This window comes from Saccostrea echinata, unplaced genomic scaffold, assembly GCF_033153115.1.
Source record: "Saccostrea echinata isolate AGI-Se365-2 ecotype Australia unplaced genomic scaffold, CSIRO_AGI_Sech_v1 ptg000007l, whole genome shotgun sequence".
Taxonomy (NCBI): domain Eukaryota; kingdom Metazoa; phylum Mollusca; class Bivalvia; order Ostreida; family Ostreidae; genus Saccostrea; species Saccostrea echinata.
The window spans coordinates 2,000,970-2,024,889 of record NW_026889756.1 but is presented as its reverse complement, the minus strand read 5'-3'; the positions used below and the strand labels follow the sequence as shown (position 1 = coordinate 2,024,889).

Here is a 23,920-nt window from a genome sequence, read left to right as displayed (position 1 = left end):
TTTCCACATAAGTTTCATCTTTCCTGGCCCAGTGGTTCTTGAGAAGAAGATTTTTAAATGATGCCGTTATTTTTTCACTAATTCCTAATCATCTCCCCTTGAAAGAGGGCTTGGCCCTTCATTTGAACAAACTTGAATCCCCTTTACCCAAGGATGCTTTGTGGCAAGTTTGGTTGAATTTGGCCCAGTGGTTCTCGAGAAGAAGATGAAAATGTGAAAAGTTTACAACAACAACAACAACGCCGACAACGACAACGCCAACGACAACGACAACAACGACGACAGACAACGGACAAATTTTGATCAGAAAAGCTCACTTGAGCCTTTGGCTCAGGTGAGCTAAAAAAGAAATAAGAAAAGGACAAAAAGAATTGTAAATTGTTAAAATACCGGTATTTTCCTAAAAAGAAAAATGAACAGTATGTATAGCAATCAGCATTTATTCTTTCTGCTCATATTATCTGCACACACTGTTTCACTAAACAAAACACCCAGCTCAACAAGGTTTACATTTTAAACTGAAGACATTGCAGGGGTCAGCTATATCATAAAGCACAGAGAATATGATTAATTTAAATATAACACAACATCAACAAAAATCTCTAACTGTCAGCTTATGGATTTCAAGCAAGAACTGAACCTAAATACGTATGTATTTGCCATTTGATCTGTTTAGAAAAAAACCAATATTTAAAATACTGACTTAATAAATAAACACTTTCACAACCCTGACATTAGAAATAAAAATGAAATACAACCAGAAAATAAAATTTCAATAAAGAATTTTTTACTGCAACGAAACCTTATTTGTTCATTTGCATTGCCTCAAGATTTTTCTTTATGTAGAGAAAAAATGTAAATATTTATATTCATAACGTTTTTATTCTGAAATAAAAATTACCTACATTGATGTTAAGAATCTGGAATGATATTTTGTCAATTAGAAAAAAATAATAATACACAATCCTGAAAAGATTTCATAAAATATTGCTTCAATTATATTTTTCAATCAGATTTATCTCGGCCATTCATCTAATGTTGCTTGTACCCATAAAGAATGGTCAGATAAAATTTGCTCTCAACATTCTGAAACGTTTACTTTAATTCAATTTTCAAAACTCATGGCTGTGCATATTTCCCAAGTATTGAATATTTAACCATTTTTTTCATGTAAAAAAGCAGATAAATGAGAGATAACGTTAAGAGTCCAAAGCTGGCCAAAACAATTGATCAAAGATTCTGACATTGACAACGTAAACAATAAAGAGCTATATATAGGAAAGTTCAAGTGCCACAATTACATGTAAGTAGTCTACATATTTTACGCAAAAAAAAAAAATAAAATAAATAAACAGTCAAAGAACGGGATTGGATAATACCAGTGTCAAAACAAGGATTTCCCAACACAATTAAAACTTTTAACAGACAGCTATCATACTATTTGATCTCATAAATAACCTTTCATTATACATAAACATATACACATAACTTGTTCCTAATAATTTGTGGTTGTTTTAATGAAAATTTTAATCCAAATTCTACTCCAAGTTGTTGTGCTGACAATCGTTTTCTTCCAAAAAACTTGACTTCACAGAACAAAAAAATTGTTAAACAACTACATATATAGAACCCTTTGCCCTAACACACATCCATTTATAAAATAATATCATTATATACCAAATCTAAGACATTTAAAATAACTAAATGTAATAAAGTGACCGCACCTCTTTAACCTACAAATCTTCCAAATGTAGCTAAACAATTACATGAATAAGTTTAAAAATGAATGTATTTTCCTTGATTTTGTTGCTAAGACAAATTTTAAGATTTTATCATTTAAAATCTACATGTACATTACATATTGACTTGTCTTCTTCTTTCAAGTGTTTTATATATAGATGTATGTTTCCATTAAGTGCTTTTTTGAGATAATGCATGTAATGGACATCGTATGCCAGCACTTTTAAAGCAATAAAAATAAATGATTTTTAGCACCTAAGGATTCAAGTACATTCTTAGCAAAATTAATGATAATTATAAGTTAAATAATATTCATTAAACTTTGCTGTGTCATTAATGAATGAAGTATTTGATTCTTTTGCTACTTGTGAGGTGGGTGGAAGTATGTATGATGTTTTTTAACATTATTCTAAATCCAGTAAGGATATATTACACACTCCATGACAGTTTGATATAAGAATTTTTAAATTTTGACATGGAGGTCATTTCAAACCAAAAGATAATTCTGACCATTGTTTTATAATGACATTCATGTAATTACTTATTAATATATAGTACATGTAAATCAAAAAATTGTGAAAAGGTTGTAACATTATGCAAACTATTGAATATATTTGTGTAAAATAACAGAAAATTGTGAATGTGAATTTTAGATATTGAAGAGCAGTACAATATTTAAACTGTCCATAAGCTACTGTTCTGTTGACTGTCTCATTAAAATCTATCCCTATTATGAACCTAGCAAATTTAAAGATATAATTGTAAGGGTAACTGTTTCATTAAATTCATGAGAATCAGATTTATTTCATAGAGGAGACCTTTGACTAGTGGACAAAAGAGATTCAGTTTTCCATATTTTTCTATAACTGCTATATTTTTCTATAACTGGCCTACTCCATCACCATGGTAACAGTACACTATGTTTCCGAGACAGTAAACATGTTTGATTGTTCAACAACTTAATTTACACTTCTTATTTACAAACTTCTATAACTGTAAAAATGTCTTATTGGTTGTTTGATAATACATGATACATATTTAAATACATCAGCAATAATTTAATATCAAATTAATAATTTATTAAAAGATCTCAAGTAATATATATCAAACAAACAAAAAATTCACAGTCATAGACAAAAGATCATAATGGATCACATAAAAATTTAATAAAACTGTATTAAACCAATGATATACTGCTAGTCATGAAACCATGAACGTTATATCCATAAAAGATAATACGATTTATATAATATCAATATGACTTCACATTAAGCATTGCAAGTCCACACTTAATTATACCTCTCAAAATGGCATTGAAAACTATAATGCTGAAATGAAAATAAAATATGTATAACACACACTGTATCTCTTGACAGTCAACAATACATCACACATGTAGACATACTATTATTAATAATGTACTTAATCTTTCAATTTTTAATGAAACTGACAGCAATTTGATGGGATCATAGAAAAAAAAACATCACTTTGTGATCAGTGGCCATTATTATCCTCTCAGAGGACAGGGCTTTATCAAAATCTTTTATGTTAATTAGATGTCATGTCTACACCAGTCAAGTGACAACATAATTTGATTGGTGCCCAAGGTTAGGGTAAAACTAGGCAGCTTTAAGAAAGCAGAATTTGAGGCATACTACTGGATATATGGATGTACTCTATCAGATGACACAACATGAAGGTGATTCTGACAGTCATAAGGGTGATTCTAGCAGGAGAGGGGGAAGACTTTGGAGGAGAATTTGATTTTCTGGGCGTAGTCTGTGGGGGCGAGGCTGTACCCCTTGGCGTTCATGATGGCCTCTAAGTCTCGGTCTTCTTCTCGCTCTCTGAAAACAGGATAAAGAAAACAAAATTAATAAAGTAATGAATAACAATATTCTGTTTGAAGTATACAAACATGACATGTCCCTCTAAGCTAGTAGAGAGGGTCAACATGTGATTTTTTTGCTTTATATGTATATATAACAAAAAACTACAGTAGCTTTAATCAAATCAAATTGCTTATATTAAATGTATTTAAGACAGAAACACAGGATCTAATACATTAAATATCATATATACATGTAGGCAATACATCATGTACAAGCTACATGTAAGTTTTATCATTACATGTGAGAGTTTCCTAGTTAAAATGGATTAAATTGATACTGAAATATTAAATATTTAGATATTGGGGTTTCTCATTTAAGTCTTTAAAAACATTTTTGTAAAGAAAAATTAAAATTTATATGATATGCGTAACTGACATGAAAAGTTCTTACCAGCCAACTTTCTCTTAGACATGTTATCAAAGAAGGATAATTATTTATAAAATATTTCACTTTAAAAAACAAAAGAGCAAAATAAGCAAATTAAATAATGAAATCAGACATACACTAATCCTGTATCAAATTCTTTAGAAAGATCTTCTTACTTTACCTATCCATACTTCAGGTTTTTAATTTGATGACAATGGACATGATCCTTCTCTTTCCATGTAACCAATTAACCTTACCTGACTCTTTCTTCCTCTAACATAGCTACTAATTTATCCCTTTCCTCGACGACCTCCAGAAGTTCATCGAGGATTCGCTTTTCTTCAGCCGCTTGTGCTGGAGTTTTCTCAGAATCTGGTAAAGGTTTAGTTACAAAGGGAGTTTTAAAAAAGCATGCCATTCTCTACCATAAAAAAGCAGTAACACAAATAAAAATGCAAGAAAAATAAATAATCAATAGAAGAAAAACATGCCGAGACAGGTAAAATGAAGTACTATTTTATACCATTAGAAAAGTTTTAAGTATGTCATAGTAAAATCTACTTACCAAATTTAAAATCAAATACTAAAATTGTTTAAAATTCATTTAACTGATTTTAATTCTACAATCAGAAAATCATGTATTCAATTAGTGATCAGTTATGAAGCCAATGATTTAATTTTACATTGTTTGCTGCCTGTGTTTCATAAGTCAAGATCATGAAGCAAAACAGATTTTAAAAAATTATTTTCTTCAAAATTTTAACAACTGTGCTACCATAAAAATTGTGTTTTTTAAGAAATAAAAAAATTCCGAAAGTTATAAATTTTATTCTTTTGCATGTGACAAAACTTACATGGCATTTTTATTTTTATTATACTATTTCAAAGAAAAAAAATTAATTTTATAAGAAATGAATCAATATCCTTTAAGAAAAGAGAGTGAATATTATGTTTGGAAACTATTATTTGATATTCGAAGTGAAGCGTGAAGCCTTCAATATCCCGACACCTATTACAGTGTATGTTCTGTATTGTCCAAATAAGTAATCAACAGAGAGAACAGTGGATTTCCCTGCCTCACACCAAACATATCTGAAAATGATTTGATAAAGACAAATGCCACAAATAAATTAAGAATACCTGTGTTCATGCTTCATAAAAACTACTTTCAAAAATGGTGATTTATTTTTTTACTTTCAAAAATTAGTTTCACTTTTCATACTGATTCTATGAAAAATAGTCAAAGCATTTTGACATAAATTATGTCTACCAAAAGTAACACCCTACTTTAAATTTACTTTCCTACATTTTCATTAGACAATATTGGAGAAATTATTTTAAAGAGTTTAATGAATATTAGTAACATTAACAATAACTTATCTTCATTTGAATAGAAGAATCAAATGAAAGTAAAGTACTTTGCAAACATAGCTCTATAAAAAAAAAGAGTTTAGCCAAAATCTGTGCAAGAGTCTCTGATAAGCCACACAACATTACGTCACATAATGATATACTATGTCTAGAGCTAGTTCTGAGAAGTTCTGACAAGTTCTTCAGTTTGCCACTATGTGTCAATGTACCTAAATCACATGACACAAATTATAAATCAGCTATTCAGGCTTAAATCTAATGTCTAAAACCACAAACTTATTTGTATACAAGTACAACTTTTAAGGCATCAGGTAAGAATATATGATAGTTCTTAACTAACTGATAATGTCAATTTAATAATTCAAAAATACAATTACTTCAAAAAGAACAAATTAAAATATTATTGATTTTAGTATTAGGGAAATGCCTTTCATAAAAGCGAGGATTTAATGTAAGCTTTTGTCAGAGGATTTGATAATAAGGCAAAATAAAGGGAAAAGTCATATCAACAACTGCCATCCAGGAAATCCAAAAGCAACATAATAAATTGGCAGTTCACAAAGTTAAAGTCACTAGTGAATGACACGGGGAAAGTGATGATAAGTTTGTGGGGGTTTTGTTGGAGGAATTTTGTCATGACTTGGAAGTAGAAAGGATAATCTGATATTTGGGGATCCATCAGAGGGTAATTGAATATAATACCATAAGTATTGCAATAGATTTTGAGGAGCTCAGATAGAGACATTTCTTCATCACTATCACCATCATCTGAAGCATCAAAATGCAGGTCAAAGTCATTTATAATGGAATCTAAGTTGGTTTCACACAAAGTTATCTACATGTTCATATTCATAGATGCTCACCAAAAAGCTACCTAATATTCCCATAGGATTATGCATTAAAATTCATTCCAAGCATCTGTCTATTCCTATGAACAATTTTTCGAGCATGCCTTAATCTAAATGAATTTCATTTTAATTAGTAACATACGATTTGGAGTCAGTTATGTCCACATGTTACAGACCTACAGAGGCCATATTTGGGGAGATGGGGATGGAAATCATTCAGAAGTCTTCAACACTTACTGTCTACAGACATCTTCTCTCTGAGTTCCTGCTCCAAACGGCCATGTCTGTCCTCCAGCTCCATGTACTGGGCACTGAAGTATGAAAGAGAGAGAGAATTACATAACAAAAGAAATAAAAATTGCTTATTTTGTCTACAGGTTATTGATTCTCTACACTAGTAGTGTACATACCATAGTACAAATAAAACAGTGGTATTTTAATCATTTCTGAATGTCAGACATGCCCTATACTAGAATTTAATATCAAGCTAGCAATCTTATTGAGAATATGTGCAGAACATACTTGACCATGAGCTCTGACTCGTATCTGACAAGAGCATTCTTCTCATACACCAGAGTGAACCATTCCTGCATTAGTTCAGATTCCTCTCGACCAGCATCTACAGAAAAAAGAAAAAAAACATCTACATTTACTAATAGATAATCAAAGAATACAAACCTGACCTCATCGAATGTTACCTTTATGTGATGAAAATCTCACACCAATTTTATTATTGCAATTAGTGTTCCTGCCCATAACAATATTCATACAAGTTTGCTTAAGTAGGATTTATAATTGTTACTTGAAAATGGACCTGCTACAAAAACGTTAACCTGGTTATTCATAAAAATAATGTAGGCCAGATCAAGTATCTGAAGCAAGTCTGGTAGTGTGCATTCCTAGTTGCATCAACGATGCAAATTTAATCCCAACAGATCATAAAGTTACAAGTACTCAAATAAAACATTACCATGGTCACTCATCTAAATATGTAGGAAAGCTAAAACATGTAGGAAAGACTGGATATGCGATGCTAGTCTGTTAAAAAAAAGACACATCACTAGACGTATCATCCATGGAAGGTTGGTCCAGGTACATGTAGGGCTTATATATACTAGGAAATTGACCTGCTCCAAAAACTTAAACCTGGTCACTCATCAGGAAAAAGAAGGTAATAACCAGTCTGGTATTGTCCATCCTTAAGTGCATCATCCATGCAACTTTGCTAAATGTAGGGCTAATAATAACTTTGAAATGGACCTGCACAAAAAAAATTTAACTTGTTCACTCAACTAGAAAATGTAGGTCAGATCAAGCATCCGAAGCAAGTCTGGTATTGGTCATCCCTAGACGCATCATCTATGCAAGATGGGTCCAAGTGGGGCTTTTAGGTACTTGGTCCAGGTAAGGTTTATAATTACATGAAAATGGACCTGCTCAAAATTATTTAACCTGTTCATTCATCTGTCAAAAGACTATCAGATCCAGCATCCGAAGCAAACCTGGTATTGCCAATCCCTAGATGCATCATCCATTGAATTTTGGTAAAGATAGGATTAATAGTTACTTGGAAAAAGATCTGCTCAAAGTTATTAAACCTGGCCCCAAGACCATAAACTGAGAACAGACACTTAAGTCAAAATTTCAAACCAATATAACTTTTGAAATAATTTTGATATTGAAACAAAATTTCATCATATATTTGAATTAAAATGTTATATAAAATTGCAAATTTTTAAGCAAATACATTAAAGAAAACTCAAGATATTAAAAATCAAAATTTTGACTTAAGTCTATTCTCAGTTTATGGTCTTGCCCTCCTGGTTACTCATCTCGACAAGAAGTCTGTCAGCGAATGCTCACTAGCAATATTTCCACTCTGATGTGAATATACACTCTCATGATGACATCACATTCATACAAAAATGAATCTCACCATATGGCATGCTTAGACAAAGACTGTCCTAAAATTTCAAAGATCTGCGCTGAGTAGTTGCTGAGAAAACAATCAATCAATCATCTGGGAAAGTCCTGATCAACATCTAAAGCATGTGTCCATCCCTAGATTCGTTATATATGCAAAGTTGGTCAAGATAGGGCTTATAATTACCCGAGAATGGACCTGCTCCAAAACGTTTAACTGGTCACACATCTGGAAATTGTATGTAAGATCAAGCATTTGAAGCTGTTAGTATCCATCCTCAAACTGGTAGTGTCCATCCCCAATTGCATCATCAGTTGGAGTTTCGTATAGGCAGGGCTTTTATTACTTGGAAATGGACCTGCTCCAAAAACTTTTACCTTTTCACTCATCTGAAAAATGTTGGTCATATCCACCATCCAATGCAAGTTTGGTAATTCTCATTCCAGAATGCATCATCCATGCAAGTTTGGATGAGGTAGGGCTTTAAGTAACTTGTAAGTAATATTCAACCTGGTCATTCATCTAGAAAATGTAGTTCAGACCCAGCATTCGAAGCAAGTCTGGTAAATTAAAGTCCTTGATGTATCAATCTTCCCAGTTTGGTCAAGTTAAGACATTATTATTACTTAGAAATGAAATGTTTTTAAAACTTTAACCAGGATGCCTTCACCAAACTGAAAAAAACTCATCCTGACTTTATTGAAAAATTGTTCAAAATTATCCTTCTCCTGTCATTTTTCAAAACTGAAAGATGGGAATGAATGTCAAGACAATCCTTATCCATCCTCTCCCCTCCAAGAGCCCCCTGTTTTCTCACCTTGTCCCTCCCCTCTAAGAGCCCCCTTCTCTTACCTTGCCCCTCCCCTCTCAGTGCCCCATTTTCTTACCTTGCCAGTCCCCCCTGAGTCCCCCCATTCTCTTACCTTGCCCCTCCCCTCTAAGTGCCCGTTCTACTATGACTCCTCTTTCCTCCAGCTCCTTCTGTTTGACATCCACTTCTTCCAACTGTCGTTGGATTTCCTGTGCCATTCTCAGTCTCTTCTGTTCCTGCTGCTTCATGTGTTTCCTGGCTGCTGATTGTACACGTTTTGCAATACGATAGTTCAGTTCATCCTCAGACATTGTGCGACGATCCTTAAAGACAGTCATTAAAAAGATCTTACAAGTACATGTATTTGGTGACATATTTTGAAAAATGGAGTCATATTCATTGAATGCGACATTTACCTTTGATTTCTTCAGTGTGTCCATTTTACTGTCATCTGAGTCTGAAAACTCATCAACTGAAAAATACATTGTAATTATAATTCTTCTTTAAAACATTGTTAAATGGCCCTAAGTTAGGCATTCAAAAGCTTGAGTAATCTGAGTAAATTACACCTCAGCTAGACATCTTTTGAAGTCCTTATAACAATAGTCTTCCAATTGTATTACATCAGTTGGAATTATTAAAGCATATTGTATTTTGAAGCAACAAAAATACAGAATACAGATATGATTCTTCAGTTTTGAAGTAAAACTGAATTCTTTGCTATCATATAAATGTCTGAATTCCCCATCATTACTTACGATCAGCTTTTGGTGGTATCGTCTTCCTTACAGCATACCTCCTTGTGGGTGTGTGTCTCTTCTCTAAAGTAAATCTCTCCTTCATACCCTGTAAATTTAATTCACTCAGATCCTTATCCAACTTTTCGAGTCCCGATTCTGACATCATTTTCTTCTTTTTCTTGTCAGACTTTGGAGTTTTCTTCTTCTTCTTTGGAGTTTTTTCTTCCAGAGTGTCATTGGAGGATGATCGTTTGTCCTTCAGCTCTTTAGGAGACTTGTCCTTCCCAGGCTTCAATATTTGAAGCAGGGATTTTTTCTTCTTCACTTTCTCTTTACTTGTGTCCCCATCTGACTTCTCAGACAGAGTCAAATCTAAGTCCATGCTCTTCTTTTTACTCTTTTTTGTCTTCCCACTTGATTTGATTTCTGGTTTTGGCACTTCTGCTTTCTCCACTGGGGTGGAGTGTAACACTTTACTAGGATCATCACTGTCAGATATGAAGTCACTTGTACTTGGTGTATTTGAGGTACTACGCTTCAGCAGTCCTTTAACCTTGGGTGTGTATGCTACATTCTTTATCCCTAGTTCTTCATCACTCTTCATTCTGGCCCTCTGTCTTGCCTTCTCTCTGGCACTCTCCATTTCAGCCTTCTTGATTTCCTTGATGTGGTCAATACTGGGCATGTTCTGAACACTTTCCTGTGGGGGCATTGGAAGCAGCCTCTTTCTCACCTCCTTCCCAGCACCCTCCACTCTGACTGGTTCCCTCTTTTTACTCGTGGCCGGAGTGAAAAATTTCTCTTGTCCTGGCTCATCATCACTGTCATCTGCAAATGGAATATCATCAATATGGCTGCCTTTTCCAGTCACTCCTGGTTTGGTTTCCACAGTCTCTGTCTTGATTCGTTCACGAAGTTGCAAGTCGACTGCAATCTTTTTCTTGGATTTCTCCTCACCCTGACTGGAACTGTCCTCTAGACTACTCATGGACTTCAGTTTTGCATGATCCACAGAGATCTTTGTCTTTTTGCCAGAATCACTCTCACTAGACTTCCCTGTTGGAGAAGCCATCTCCTGCTGTTCAGATCTTGGGGAGCCCAGATGCTGCCTCATAAAGTTACTCTGAAACTCGCGCTGGTTAACATTGCTTTTGAGGTTAGAGATGTCAGGAAGCTTTCTCATCCCCTCTGTTTTGTCGGTGGATTTCTCTTTCTTCACAACCTTTGATTTTTCACTTGAACTCTTTTCAAAGTTTGAGGTGCTGGCCAGTGTTGGGAGAGGAGGTAGTGCTCTCCAGGGAGTTCCATCACTGTTCAGTTTCCCTTCCACTGATTTACGTGGTTCAGTGATCACAACATTACTGTTTTTATCAGTTAGTTCTTGATTATCTGATATGGAAGATGGAGTTGATGCACTAGACATCTTGTTGTCTGTACTAGTAGTCCTGGCATCACTACTGAAAATATCACTAACACCATGACTAGATATTGCACTTGTTGTATTCGACTTGAGACTAGACTCATGATCACTGACAGAGAAATATTGTTCCTCTCTAACACTGGCATTGGGAGTTTCATAGAAACTGCTCTTTCTGCCATTAGAATTCACATCAGCTTCTTCTTCAATCAGAGTGTTGTCTAGGTTTTCACGTGGACTAAACTCTTCTTGACCAATTGTTCTTGGAGTATCCTCATAATTTTGAGGAACATCACCTAAATTTTCATCATCATCATCAAAGCTTTCTCCAAGTGCATGACTTAGTGTAAGACAATAATCTCTAATCATATCTTTGTCTGGAGATTCAGCGTCATTCTCCAACACTTCAATGTCTGCAGCAAGAGAACTTATGGATGATCGCAACGATTCACTTGGAGTGGATATTGTAAAACTAGAATCAGATCCAAATGAATTCCTATGCTGAACACGTTTTTTCTTTCTTGCACTACCCCTTCCTTTTGTGACAAAGCGATCATCAACCTCCTGAAAATTATGTTCCATCAAATCTGAATTCTCCATGTTCTTCACACTGTTCAGAACAGCCTAAAATATATAAATATAGATGCTATCTTTTAGTCCATCTGTATTGGAAAAAACAGAAATGAGGGTGCTTTCTGTATTTATATTGACCTTGTTTACTTCTATTTTACAAAACGATTCAGTCTTAATCTTCTACATATAAAAAGTAATTGAGAGGTTAATGTTATTGAGATTAATTCGCTTCTGTCAGGAACTTCATGGTCACAAAAAAATTTTCATCAATTTCTTTAAAATATAAGAAAGAACTTCATTGATTGCTTCTAGTCCACTCACCTCTCTAGTTGATTGACTTGAGTTAGAGTTTGATGAGGACACATTCCTGACACTCTGTAAAACAGCCTGCTGTGTGTCTCCACCTGGGAACACGTCATCATTCTCGCTAGCGGATTGATCAGCGTCACTAATGATGGACCTTGCTTCACCAGTATCACTGACAGAAGATCTGAGAACATCCCCCGAGTCACTGACTGATGACTTCTGATCAATATCCTCCAAGATCATCTGCATTTGTCGGCTCATTGCTGTTTTGTCATCTTCCTCTTCCTCCTCTGGTGCTTCTTCCCCACCTTCCTCATCCTCAATCTCTTCTTCCTGATCTTCTACTCCATCATCTTCTAGCACCTGTTTCGAACAAGTAAGTATTATAAGTTTGAGTGTTACTTACTTTGGAACACCAGTATACAATGTAACTCTATATATGTATGTAGATCAATCAAGGAAAAAAGTGGTTCAATTGTCCATGAAAATAAAATGAAACCCAGTCATGAGAAGATTATCAAACACCCACCACCATTAGATCCTCCTCTTTATTTTCTCCCTCCTCTTCACTGACCACCACCTCCTCCTCTTTGTCTTTCTTCACCTCCCTCTCTGGTGTCTTCTCGAACATTTTCCAAGGGTCAAGTCGCAGTGGTTCTGGAGGGGACGTAAAGAAGTCGGCCCTAGCCTTCCTCTGAGGACTACTATTCTGCACTAAATTTTCTTCCTGAACAATATCTTTATTGGGTTTTTCTGGGGAGGAATCTTCGTATTCCATTTCTTCCAAATCTGAGTCTGCTTCAGAGGCTTCATACTCCGTGTCTAGTAGAAAACAATACATAGTTATTCACATACAATTAAAAGTGTGGTGAAGGAATTTTACAGGTATCTCCAACAATGCTTAAGCTACTTTCCAATAAAGCCTGCATTTGCTTCAAAGAAATTATTCAAAATAAATACAATATAACTAAAATTTTTCATCACTTACAGATGTATTAAATATTTAAAGACCATGCAGTAACCTCCCTCCCCTATCCTCTCACATCAACACCTAAATAGTTACTAATTATCAACCATTAATCTACTCTAAAAACTCCAGACTTTTCCCCCTAAATACCCATATCCTCCTGCAATTTCCCTCCCCTGTCTAAAGCATGCTTTAGTCCCAAACAATCCTGTACTTTACACATATTCCATCTCTTCTTCCCAATGCTATAGACCTGTATCTTCTTCTGACTCATTCTCAAACAGAACTGTATCTTCCTCTGACTCATTCCCCAACAAAACTGTATCTCCCTCTGACTCATTCTCAAACATAACTGTATCTTCAACTGACTTATTCCCTAACAGAACTCTATCTTTGACTGACTCATTCCCCAACAAAATTTTATCTTCCTCTGACTTATTCCCTTTCAGCCCTGTATATTCTTCTGACTCATCACCCCCAGTAACCTGTATCTTCTGTATCTTTATCAGACTCCTTTCCCCGCAGACCTAACGGGCCTGTACCTTCCAAGATCCCCCCCCCCCCCAAAGATGTGCATGTTTCTGACAACTTTCCCCATAGACCTGTATCTTCGAAGATCCCCCATCAGACCTTTATCTGACTCCCTCCCCCTTTAGACCCATATCTTTATCTGCATCAATTCCCCAAACCTTTACTACTTGTATCCCCTAACTCCTATACCTGTATCATCCTCTGATTCTTCCTCTCCCTCCTGATCCACAGCCTCCATCAGATTCTCGTAAGATTTACGTTTGAGTGTTTCCACGACAGCCAGAGCTTCCTCCAGTGTCAGGTCCTTGCTGACATTATGTCCGTACGTTGATTCCACAGCTTCCTGTAACTCATCATCATCACTGGACCTGTGTTACCATGACAACAAAATTAATCCTTTTAATTAAGCTAACATTTTATTGACTTGATAATAATGCTACAAATTAAGAATTAAAAAAGAGAAAATTGGGATACTTTGCAAAAAAGGAGAATTTAAAAGCAGACCATTTTAACATTTTTACAGAAAGCAAAAAAGAATAATTAAATGCATGAAGATAAACATTTACAGGTTTGCTTGTTTTAAGATTTACTTTCATAGCTGGCCACAAATATATTAGCAATTATTCTTATCAAAACACATACTGGATATGATGGATTTAGTCATTCCATTTACCACGCGTGCTGGCAAGCTGAGTTTGTATCATATAATTAATACATGTATTTATATTTATATTTCTAGATTCTTCCTTTTAAAATAGTTCCAAAAGAGTGGATTTTATTTTACATATACTGGCATTTTACATATACTGGCATTTAAAGGAGTGATTGATTGTCATGATGTATGTATAAATACAATAAACATACTGGTAGTCAATACTGAGTTTTTTTTAGTAATAAAGCAATATTCAGTTACATGTTACTACTTTTATAATATTTAACATCATATAGTTACATGTAAATATCTATTCATTAATTAAATGATATGCTGTAATTATAAAAAAAAACTTGTATATTTAAGTAAAGACATGATATATATTGACAACACATTTTTTTATTTACGTTTTAGGGTTGAGTGAATGAATTAAGAATATTTCTTTCTGTTACTTTTTAATCATCAACAAGAAAAAATATAGGCGTTATAAAACATGATACAATCTCCATAAAAAGGTAAAGTGAAATTATTTATTTCTTAACAAAATTTGAAATTTATGGAAATATTACATTTTAGTGAATAGTTTACATGGAAATATTAAATTTTAGTGAATAGTTTACTTGGAAAGAAATAATCTTTAAAAAAAATGAAAAACATGTGGTTAAATAACAAAAAGAATTTTTTTAAAGGAAATTTTTTAATCAAGAAAACCTTAAATATTAAATTTTAAAAAAATATTTTATTGATATTAGGTGATACAAAATAATCATTCACTTGCTTTTCTAGAAACAAGTATGATGTACATGAAATGAAATATATTTAGCACTAAGAATGTGTGTATATTTTATGTGATGATAATAGATTCCCTTCCAGAGATCAGAGAAATCATACAGTGATATAGATGGTCTGAGTATACACACAGAATAACACTACAAGACAGCTAATGTCAATATCATACCTAAGGAGAAATACATCGCTGTGAGGGAAGAAAATGCAGATTACATCATACAAGTCAAGATTGTCATTGGTATAGAAACTGATAGGGCCAGTTTACAAGCCTTTTTCAATGACATAAATACTGATAGGGCCAGTTTACAAGCCTTTTTCAATGGTATAAATACTGACAGGGCCAGTTTACAAGCCTTTTTCAATGGTATAAATACTGACAGGGCCAGTTTACAGCCTTTTTCAATGGTATAAATACTGACAGGGCCAGTTTACAAGCCTTTTTCAATGATATAAATACTGACAGGGCCAGTTTACAAGCCTCTGGTTCTGAGAAGCCAAAATGAATGAACTCAGTCTGATGTTTGGGTGAGAAAGACTTTTATAATCATGTATTTAACAGTTTGTACCACAGAGTAATTTAAATTTTCACTGAAATCTGACACAATGAGATTCACTTCTCAGAATCAATAAATCATTATAACCTGATTTTTATGCACTTTATGACATTTTTTATATGATTTAGTATATTTTTACTGTCAAGGAGTTTGAATGTATGGCTGTGTTATTCCCCCTTTTTTATTATCCCCCTTTTTCTTCTTTTTCAAATCCATGGGTTTGTTATTGTTCATGCAAACACAAATTACATACTAGTATTTTATGAACACATATGACACTAATTTATAACAAGAGGCCCATGGGCCTTGAATCGCTCTTCTGATTAACTGTACAACCTATCACTTCTATTTGAAGCCTCGAAGTATCCTGTATATTTACATAAACCCTTGAAATTCCAATTCACACTCTGAGAACCCAAGATGATTCTAAGCCAATTAGTACCTGAGAGTTGCTCATGGTGACCTACTTATCACTTGTCATTCTCTGAGGACCCATCAACTAAGTTTGATGATTCTAAGCCAATTAATACCTAAAATATTTTTTAAAATTATAATCATAAAATTTTATAAGTAGGTCAAAGTGACCTACTTTTCAATTGTTTTACTCCAAGGACCCAAGATGCATCAACTGACAAAGTTTGATGATTCTAAGCCAATTAGTACCTGTAATATTTAATTAAAGCCATAAATTTTCAAAAGTAGGTCACCGTGACCTACTTTTCAGTTGCTGTACTCCGAGGACCAAAGATATATCGACTGACAAAGTTTGATGATTCTAGCCAATAAGTACCCAAAATATTTAATTACAGCCATAAATTTTCAAAAGTAGGTCACAGTGACCTACTTTTCAGTCAACCTACTCCGAGGACCAAAGATGCATCAACTGACAAATTTTGACGATTCTAAGCCAAATAATTCCTGAAAATATTAAATACAGCCATAAAATTTCAAAAGTAGGTCACCATGACCTACTTTTCAGTTGTTGTACTCCGAGGACCCAAGATGCATCAACTGACAAAGTTTAATGATTCTAAGCCAATTAGTACCCGAAATATTTGATTAAAGCCATAAATTTTCAAAAGTAGGTCACCGTGACCTACTTTTCAGTTGTTGTACTCCGAGGACCCATGACGCACAAACTGACAACGTTTTATGATTCTAAGCCAATTAGTACCCGAAATATTTTATTAAAGCCATAAATTTTCCGAAAGTAGGTCACGGTGACCAACTTTTTAGTCGACCTACTCCGAAGACCCATGATGCATCAACTGACAAAGTTTGATGATTCTAAGCCAATAAGTACCCGAAATATTTAATTAAAGCCATAAATTTTCAAAAGTAGGTCATGGTGACCTACTTTTTAGTCAATCTACTCTGAAGACCCAAGATGCATCAACTGACAAAGTTTGATGATTCTAAGCCAATTAGTACCCGAAATATTTAATTAACGCCATAAATTTTCAAAAGTAGGTCACTGTGACCTACTTTTTAGTCGACCTTCCCTGAAGACCCAAGATGCATCAACTGACAAAGTTTGTTGATTCTAAGCCAATTAGTACCTGAAATATTTAATTATAGTCATATAAATTGAAAAGTAGGTCACGGTGACCTACTTTTCAGTTGACCTTTTTTGAGGACCCAAGATGCATCAACTTACAAAGTTTTATGATCATAGGACTTAAAATGTCCAAATTATGCCTCTAAAATGCTTTGAAATCTAATGCCTGCAAAGTTCAAAAAGTAGGTCACTGTGACCTACTTTTTAATAATTATGTTTTTTGGCCCCAAGATGCATCATCTTACAAGATTTAATGATTCTAAGCCTCCCCGTATTCGAATTAATGACCTTAATTGTTTTAAAAAAGATTAGCCATTAAATTCAAAAAGTAGGTCAAGGTGACCTACTTTTTAGTTGACGTACTTTGAGGACCCAAGATGCATCAACTGACAAAGTTTGATGATCATAGGCCTTAAATTGTTCAAAATAAGCCTCTAAATCATTTTGAAAAAGAATGGCCGCAAAATTTAAAAAGTAGGTCACCATGACCTACTTTTGAGTCAACATGATATGAGGTCCTTAGATGCACCAACTGACAAGATTTGATGATCCTAGTCCTTATAGTAAGCAAAATATCAACATTTTAATAAAATGTAATTTTTGGTCAACTTTGAAGTGACCTTGAGACCACGCCCTTTGCCCCAGGGTAAATCCCCGTGCAAATTTTAATCTACAACATATCCTCATCCTTTTGTGTAAGTTTGGTGATAATCTGCCCAGTGGTTCTTGAGAAGAAGATTTTTTAGCAACCAGTACTTTTGTTTCTATTTTCCTAATTATCTCCCCTTGTTAAAGGGTCACAACCCCAGTTTTAGTATAAAAGGGAGCCCTTGGGCCAAGGATACCCTGTGACAAATTTGACAATAATTGGCCAAGGGGTTCTTGAGTTATCGCCCATATTCTAAAAAGTTTACGCACACCGCACACCGCACAAATGGCCATAGCATTAGCTCTTTGAGCCTTTGGCTCAGAAGAGCTAAAAATTATTTTTTGATATTTTCTTATTAATTTTTATTTAATTTTTTAGAGTTGCTTGAGAATTCATATTAGGTGTAAAATTAACATAACAAAGACTAATACTGCATACAGTAGTGATTGAATGTTTGGATTCTGTCCCTTATATCATGTCATACTTTATATAACAAGAGGCCCATGGATCACAACACTCGCCCGAGTAACTTTTGCCCTTCTCGTTCTTTATTAGCTAGCAGATTCTTTTTTCTTTTATATTCCTATGTAGAACTTTTATCATCATTTGTAGCCCCACCCTACCCCATGGGGTCATTATCTGAACAAACTTGAATCTACGCTATCTGATGATGCTTCACTGTAAATATAACTGATCATGGCTTTACTGTTTTTGAAAAGAAGATTTTTAAAGATTTTTCCTATATCTTCCATTTGTACTCCAATGTTAAACTTTGATTGCCCATTGTGGCTCTCTTACCCCTGGGGCACATGATTTGCACAAAACTGAATCTATACTATATTAAGTGCTTCAAAATAAATATGATTAAACATGGCTTTGCTGCTCTAGAGAAGACTTTTTCTTATATATACACCATGTATCCATGCAAACGTTTGACCCTAGAGGGTCTTGCATTGAACAAACTTCAATCTACACTTCCTGCAAACACTTCCATAGAAATATGATTTATCATGGCTTTGCTGTTCTAAAAAAGAAAATTTTTAAAGATTTTTCGTTTGTATTCCAATGTAAAACTTTTTAAAGTAAAACTGTGGCACTACATCATGAGTTACATCTTTTATGTCAAAATGGTTTTTGAGAAGATTTCTAAATAACACCACCCAATTTTTACTATTTCTTAATTATCTCCCTTCATAAAAGGGCATGGCAATTAATTTGAATAAACTTTAATCCCCTTTATTCAAGAATACTCTGTGCCAAGTTTGGCTGAAATTGACCCAGTGGTTCTGAAGAAGAAGTTGCAATTATATCAAGTTTACAATGACAATGCAAATGACAACGACAGACAACAAACAAATTTTGATCACAAAAGCTCACTTGAGCCTGCAGTTCAGGTGAGCTAAAACCTTATTGATAATTTTTTTTGGATGACTGAATTCTTATCTACCTTTAAAGAACAGAGTTGGAATACTAAAAATCCATTCTCATCATGCACAGTCAGTTTAGTTATACTGAAGCTAAGTTCTTTAAGCAATATAAATTTATTACCACAAGATAAAAATCTCCAAGTACAAGTATGGATTCTGTCTCCCTGATTCAAACCAAACAAAGTATATCTTTTTGTAATGTATCATTGACCTAAACTTAAACATTCCTTTCTTTTTATTTGTAAATCATCTTTGATGTTAAATTTCCCAATCAGCACATGTCATGCATCATTAACTAGAGATTAAACTGAGTTAATAACTTCATCATAATCCAGCAATCGAACTGCATGCAACATTTCCTTAAAAATATTCCAAAATGTAATCTTTAATTTCATTGTATCAGGTCGAGGAATCTACCTTATATGGCTATATACATGTTTTTATTTTTTATGATACACAATATATTTATGTTCCCCAAACGAAGTTTGGGAACATATTGTTTTTACTCTGTTTCTTATTATTATTATTATTATTATTATTCTTTTTTTCTACTTTCTTCTCCGGTACTTTTTTGTCCGGGAGTGTTCTCATATAACCACTCATCCGATTGACATGAAACCTTTTTAGGGTTAATAGGCATGTTGTGTAGGTGTTCGGAACGAATGTCATTTTGCGTGCACATGCATGCACGTGCGCGCGCGTGCAGTGAGTGAAATGACTGATATGCTTAATGAAGCCATAACTTTTATATTTCTTGATGAATTGCTTTGAAACTCAAAATATAAAGATACATTAGTAGTCTAGACAAGATGACATGGTCAAATTAGCGTGAACTCACGCGCATGCATGTGCGCTCTTCTCTGATTGGCTGATACAAAAATCTCAATAATTTCCTTGTTTTTTGACAAAATATTTTGAAATTTAGAATATAAGCATATATTATAAGGTGCTACAACATGTTACATAGGAAATTTCTTGAAAACACGCGGATGCAGGTGTGCTGCAATCTGATTGGCTGAAAGTTTAAATGTCTATAACTCCCTTTGTTTTCAATGAAACAGGATGAAATTTGCGACATGGAGAGGCACACAGGGCTCCTACATTATGATACTATCAAAATTGAATGCAAGGCCATGCATGCGGGTATGCTGAATTCTGATTGGCTAATACTTAAAGGGTTACATCTCTCTTATTTTTCAATGAAATTCTTTGATATTTAACACAAATGTATACATTGTGAGACACTATAAGAAAATTAATGTGATAAATGTAGAAAACAAGTGCAAGCACATGCGCTGAAATTTGATTGGCTAATACCCATATGGCTATATCTGAGTAGTTTTCAAATGAAATACCCTTAAAAATAAAGTGTCCATCTATATTACAAATTTAAAGTATTGTCTAATTTATTGAAGCTTGTAGAGAATGGGTCATCATAAGGGATTGAGGAGCCGTTTGGGGAACATCTGTAACGGTTCTCGTTACAATTAGCACTAGTTATTTTTGTTTTTACAAGCTACAATAAAAGCTTGATCCACGCCTCAAGTACAGTGAAACTGCGTGTCAAACTACAAAATGACGTCATCTCAGTCAGTACAGCGAGATCAAGCTGGCATTCATTCTACATAATTATGCTATGTGCTATTATGGCAAGATAAGTTGCACATCCATTTATCTTTATAATATTTATGAGAAAAAGAAGTATTAAGTGTGTATTAAAAAGAACATATAGTATTTATTCATCGAGATTCATTTGTATTGTTTTAACGTGACGTCATAATAGCTTTCCCGAACCTCTGCATAGGCTGATGTATATATGGGAGTCCTTAACCTAGCTGCGAATTGTCCAACAGTCATCTTGCACAATAGGATGAAGAACTAGAATTCTATGGTTATAAAACAGTTGTTCGTAAATGTGAGCATGGAAATAGTAGATAAAGATGTACATATTACTGTATTTAATAAGTGAAATGCATTAAGAAAAAAATCACGAGAGCAAGTAGAAAATGTTGGGCTTTTTCAAAGCATGAACTTTTTAGTAACCCATAATGCAATTCAACTCATTTAGCTGATTGGTCAGTTTGTAAGTCACGTTGGAGCCTCATTTAGCATGTAAATTTATTCTGACGTCAGAAAGTATAGTTTCCTCGACCTGTGTATGGATTACTCCTCAAAACTTTCTTACAGCCATTCATATTTTCTCAGCAGCAATTTTTAATGAGAATATTAGTGGCAAAGACTTTTGTAAACAATACTTAAAATTACTACACATTCAACTGGCAAAAAACTCTCCAAATCCATGGATAAAGAGCATTCTCTTTTAATTAAACAAAATGGAGATTTTCTGAAAATATCACACTAAACAAAAATAAAAGGGATTTCTAATACTATGTCAGGCAATATTCAATCATCGTACCATCCCTGTAGAATAGCTGCTAGCTCCAGGTCACTGTTGTCATAGCAACAAAATGTTTTATCATAACGTTTCAGAAAACGAAGAGTATTTAACTTTTTTTAAAAAATGCTACAAAATTGTAAGGAAACAAAGATTAAGCAATACAATTGTTCCATAAGATTTAGAGGGCAGATAAAAAAAGAAAAATCATATTTGATGTGGCTTTATCTTTAGGAATCTAGCTATTATATTATCCTAAAGAATTTACTTTACATGTAAAAGCTAACATATCATAAAGCAAAAAAGAGAAAAAAAACTTACATGAGAACAAAAATCAGAACTTCATAAATAAAGTATCAGATAAACTAATTTTCCTTGAACACAATAAGAGATGCGAGGTCAAGGTCAGATATAAATATACATACTCAAGGTCAGAGTCTGATAGGTCTTCATCACTAAATTCTTCCAACATGGCATCACGTGACATCGAGGCTCGTAGATTGTGTTCTGTTAATTCCTCTTCTGATTCCTCCGGAAGTCCGTCGATGCTGTTTTCAAACTCGATTCTCTCTGGAGTTTTCTTAGCTTTGATGTAATCTGTCTCAGGGGCCAGAGGAGGGGTGAGAGGGGCTGTAAAAGGGACAAAAATGTTAACATTCTGATAGTATGTAATTAAGTGAACAATTGTGAAACATTCAATTTTATACATAGATGTATTTAAATTGGATTTACTCAACAGAAAAGATTAAAAAAAAAAAAAGAATGCTAATAAAATTACATTTCTATGTGAAAATATTAGGGTAGAGCTGTTTTTTACCTCTTTGTTATAATATTAGGTTTTTCCCGTTTATTCAGTTTACTGACTGAAGCCACTCTATAACTATCATAATTTTTCTGAAGTTTATCTCCATTCTTAAATCTTATGATGGATGTAAATATAAATACAATTTATGTACAAAAGAAATACACATATTTAAAATAAATAAATGGAAGTCTTACTTTTTATCTGCTATTCTTAGGTCAATTTAACAAATATAATAATCACTGTAATTAAAATACACACAACATAGTTATTTTATTTTTTCTTTGCCACATGAAAATTGTTCTTCATAGTTCCTTCAAATATTGACCTCAGGTACATGTAATTATATATAACCTTCATTCTGCTCCAATCACTTATCGACCCAAACACCTTAAAGACCCATACACCTTGATCACTAGATTCATCACAGAACTCATCTGAACAACCATATAATAAACTACATGGCAATAAAAAAATTCACATATCAATAAAAAAAAAAGGTTTAGAATTATCCATGCAACCATGCAACAAAAGATGTGCTTGACAATATTCAACAATCAATAACCTCCCACCCCACCCCCACCCCACCCCTTGACAGTTTATAGTGTAACATTTTAATGTAGAAGCATAGGTGTACTTTTTGTATCAGTTACTTGTAAACGACAAGCACTCTGTGAAGCATTTGTACTGTTTGTCACATAAATATGATACACAGATGTGTTTTAATGTTAGTGCTGCAGTGATAATGAAAAATATACATGTATGTCACATTTGTGTAGCAAAGATATTAAGTTAAAAGCTACACTTAAAAAAATTACATGATCACTATTCTACATATAAAGGTTGTGTATAAATATCGGTCTTTAATGACATTATCTGAATTTCTTATTACAAATAATGAAAAAAAATATCCCTGACCTTACTACATAATTATACTCTAAAACACTATAATGTCAATTATATAATTGGTCTACAAAGGAAAAAGGGACCAATCAGACAGAGCCTTACAAAAGTTGAGACATAAAGAAAAACATTAACCAATCAGCCTGATTCTTACAAAGGTTGAGACATAAAGCATTCCATGTGAGCACTGAGACATTGCAGGTGAACATATTACTTACTTTTTGTATCTTTCCTTCCTTTTTTAATGACTGAAAATGTGTAGTCAGAAAAAAAAACATTTAAATTTAAATTGTTTTGACAAAATTTTACATGCTAGCTTTACCACAAAATGAAAAGGGTTTATAACTGATATTAAAGAAAGGGGGATCTAAATTTTTTTTTTAATTTATTGAAGACAACTTTAATGACTTTTTTTTTTAAATTTTGGGGTTTAATTTTTTTTTATATACAAAGAAAACTATCTGAGTGGCATTTAACTCATGTTTTGAAATGAAAAAATGAATTTCGTGTATTTAACACATGTACATCTCAATCATAATTGGCTACCATATGCTACATTAAGGACTGTCAATGTATATTAACAGGTCTAAAACACAATGTTTATCAAACAGGAGGATACTTTGTTGCAAATCAATGTACATACAGTCTAATAGTAATTAAAAATTAAACTAAATTGTAAAAAGACAGAAACAGCTAATTAAAATT

The 23,920-nt window shown here is 33.5% G+C and overlaps 1 protein-coding gene across 1 annotated transcript in view; it reads right to left on the bottom strand.

Annotated features, from left to right (window-relative positions):
• Nucleotides 1–424: 424 nt before the first annotated feature.
• LOC133180720 (F-actin-monooxygenase MICAL3-like) overlaps nt 425–23,920 on the bottom strand; it is a 42,652-nt gene continuing 19,156 nt past the window's right edge. The window contains exons 16-29 of the mRNA XM_061315191.1: nt 23,434–23,463; nt 21,936–22,140; nt 21,532–21,564; nt 13,676–13,854; nt 12,518–12,810; nt 12,004–12,351; nt 9,711–11,733; nt 9,369–9,424; nt 9,065–9,275; nt 6,740–6,836; nt 6,455–6,528; nt 4,564–4,581; nt 4,256–4,370; nt 425–3,587 (exon numbers count right to left, since the gene is read on the bottom strand). Of these exons, the coding sequence (XP_061171175.1) occupies nt 3,467–3,587; nt 4,256–4,370; nt 4,564–4,581; nt 6,455–6,528; nt 6,740–6,836; nt 9,065–9,275; nt 9,369–9,424; nt 9,711–11,733; nt 12,004–12,351; nt 12,518–12,810; nt 13,676–13,854; nt 21,532–21,564; nt 21,936–22,140; nt 23,434–23,463 (3,803 nt within the window). The 3' untranslated portion in view covers nt 425–3,466. The remainder of the gene's footprint in view (nt 3,588–4,255; nt 4,371–4,563; nt 4,582–6,454; nt 6,529–6,739; nt 6,837–9,064; nt 9,276–9,368; nt 9,425–9,710; nt 11,734–12,003; nt 12,352–12,517; nt 12,811–13,675; nt 13,855–21,531; nt 21,565–21,935; nt 22,141–23,433; nt 23,464–23,920) is intronic.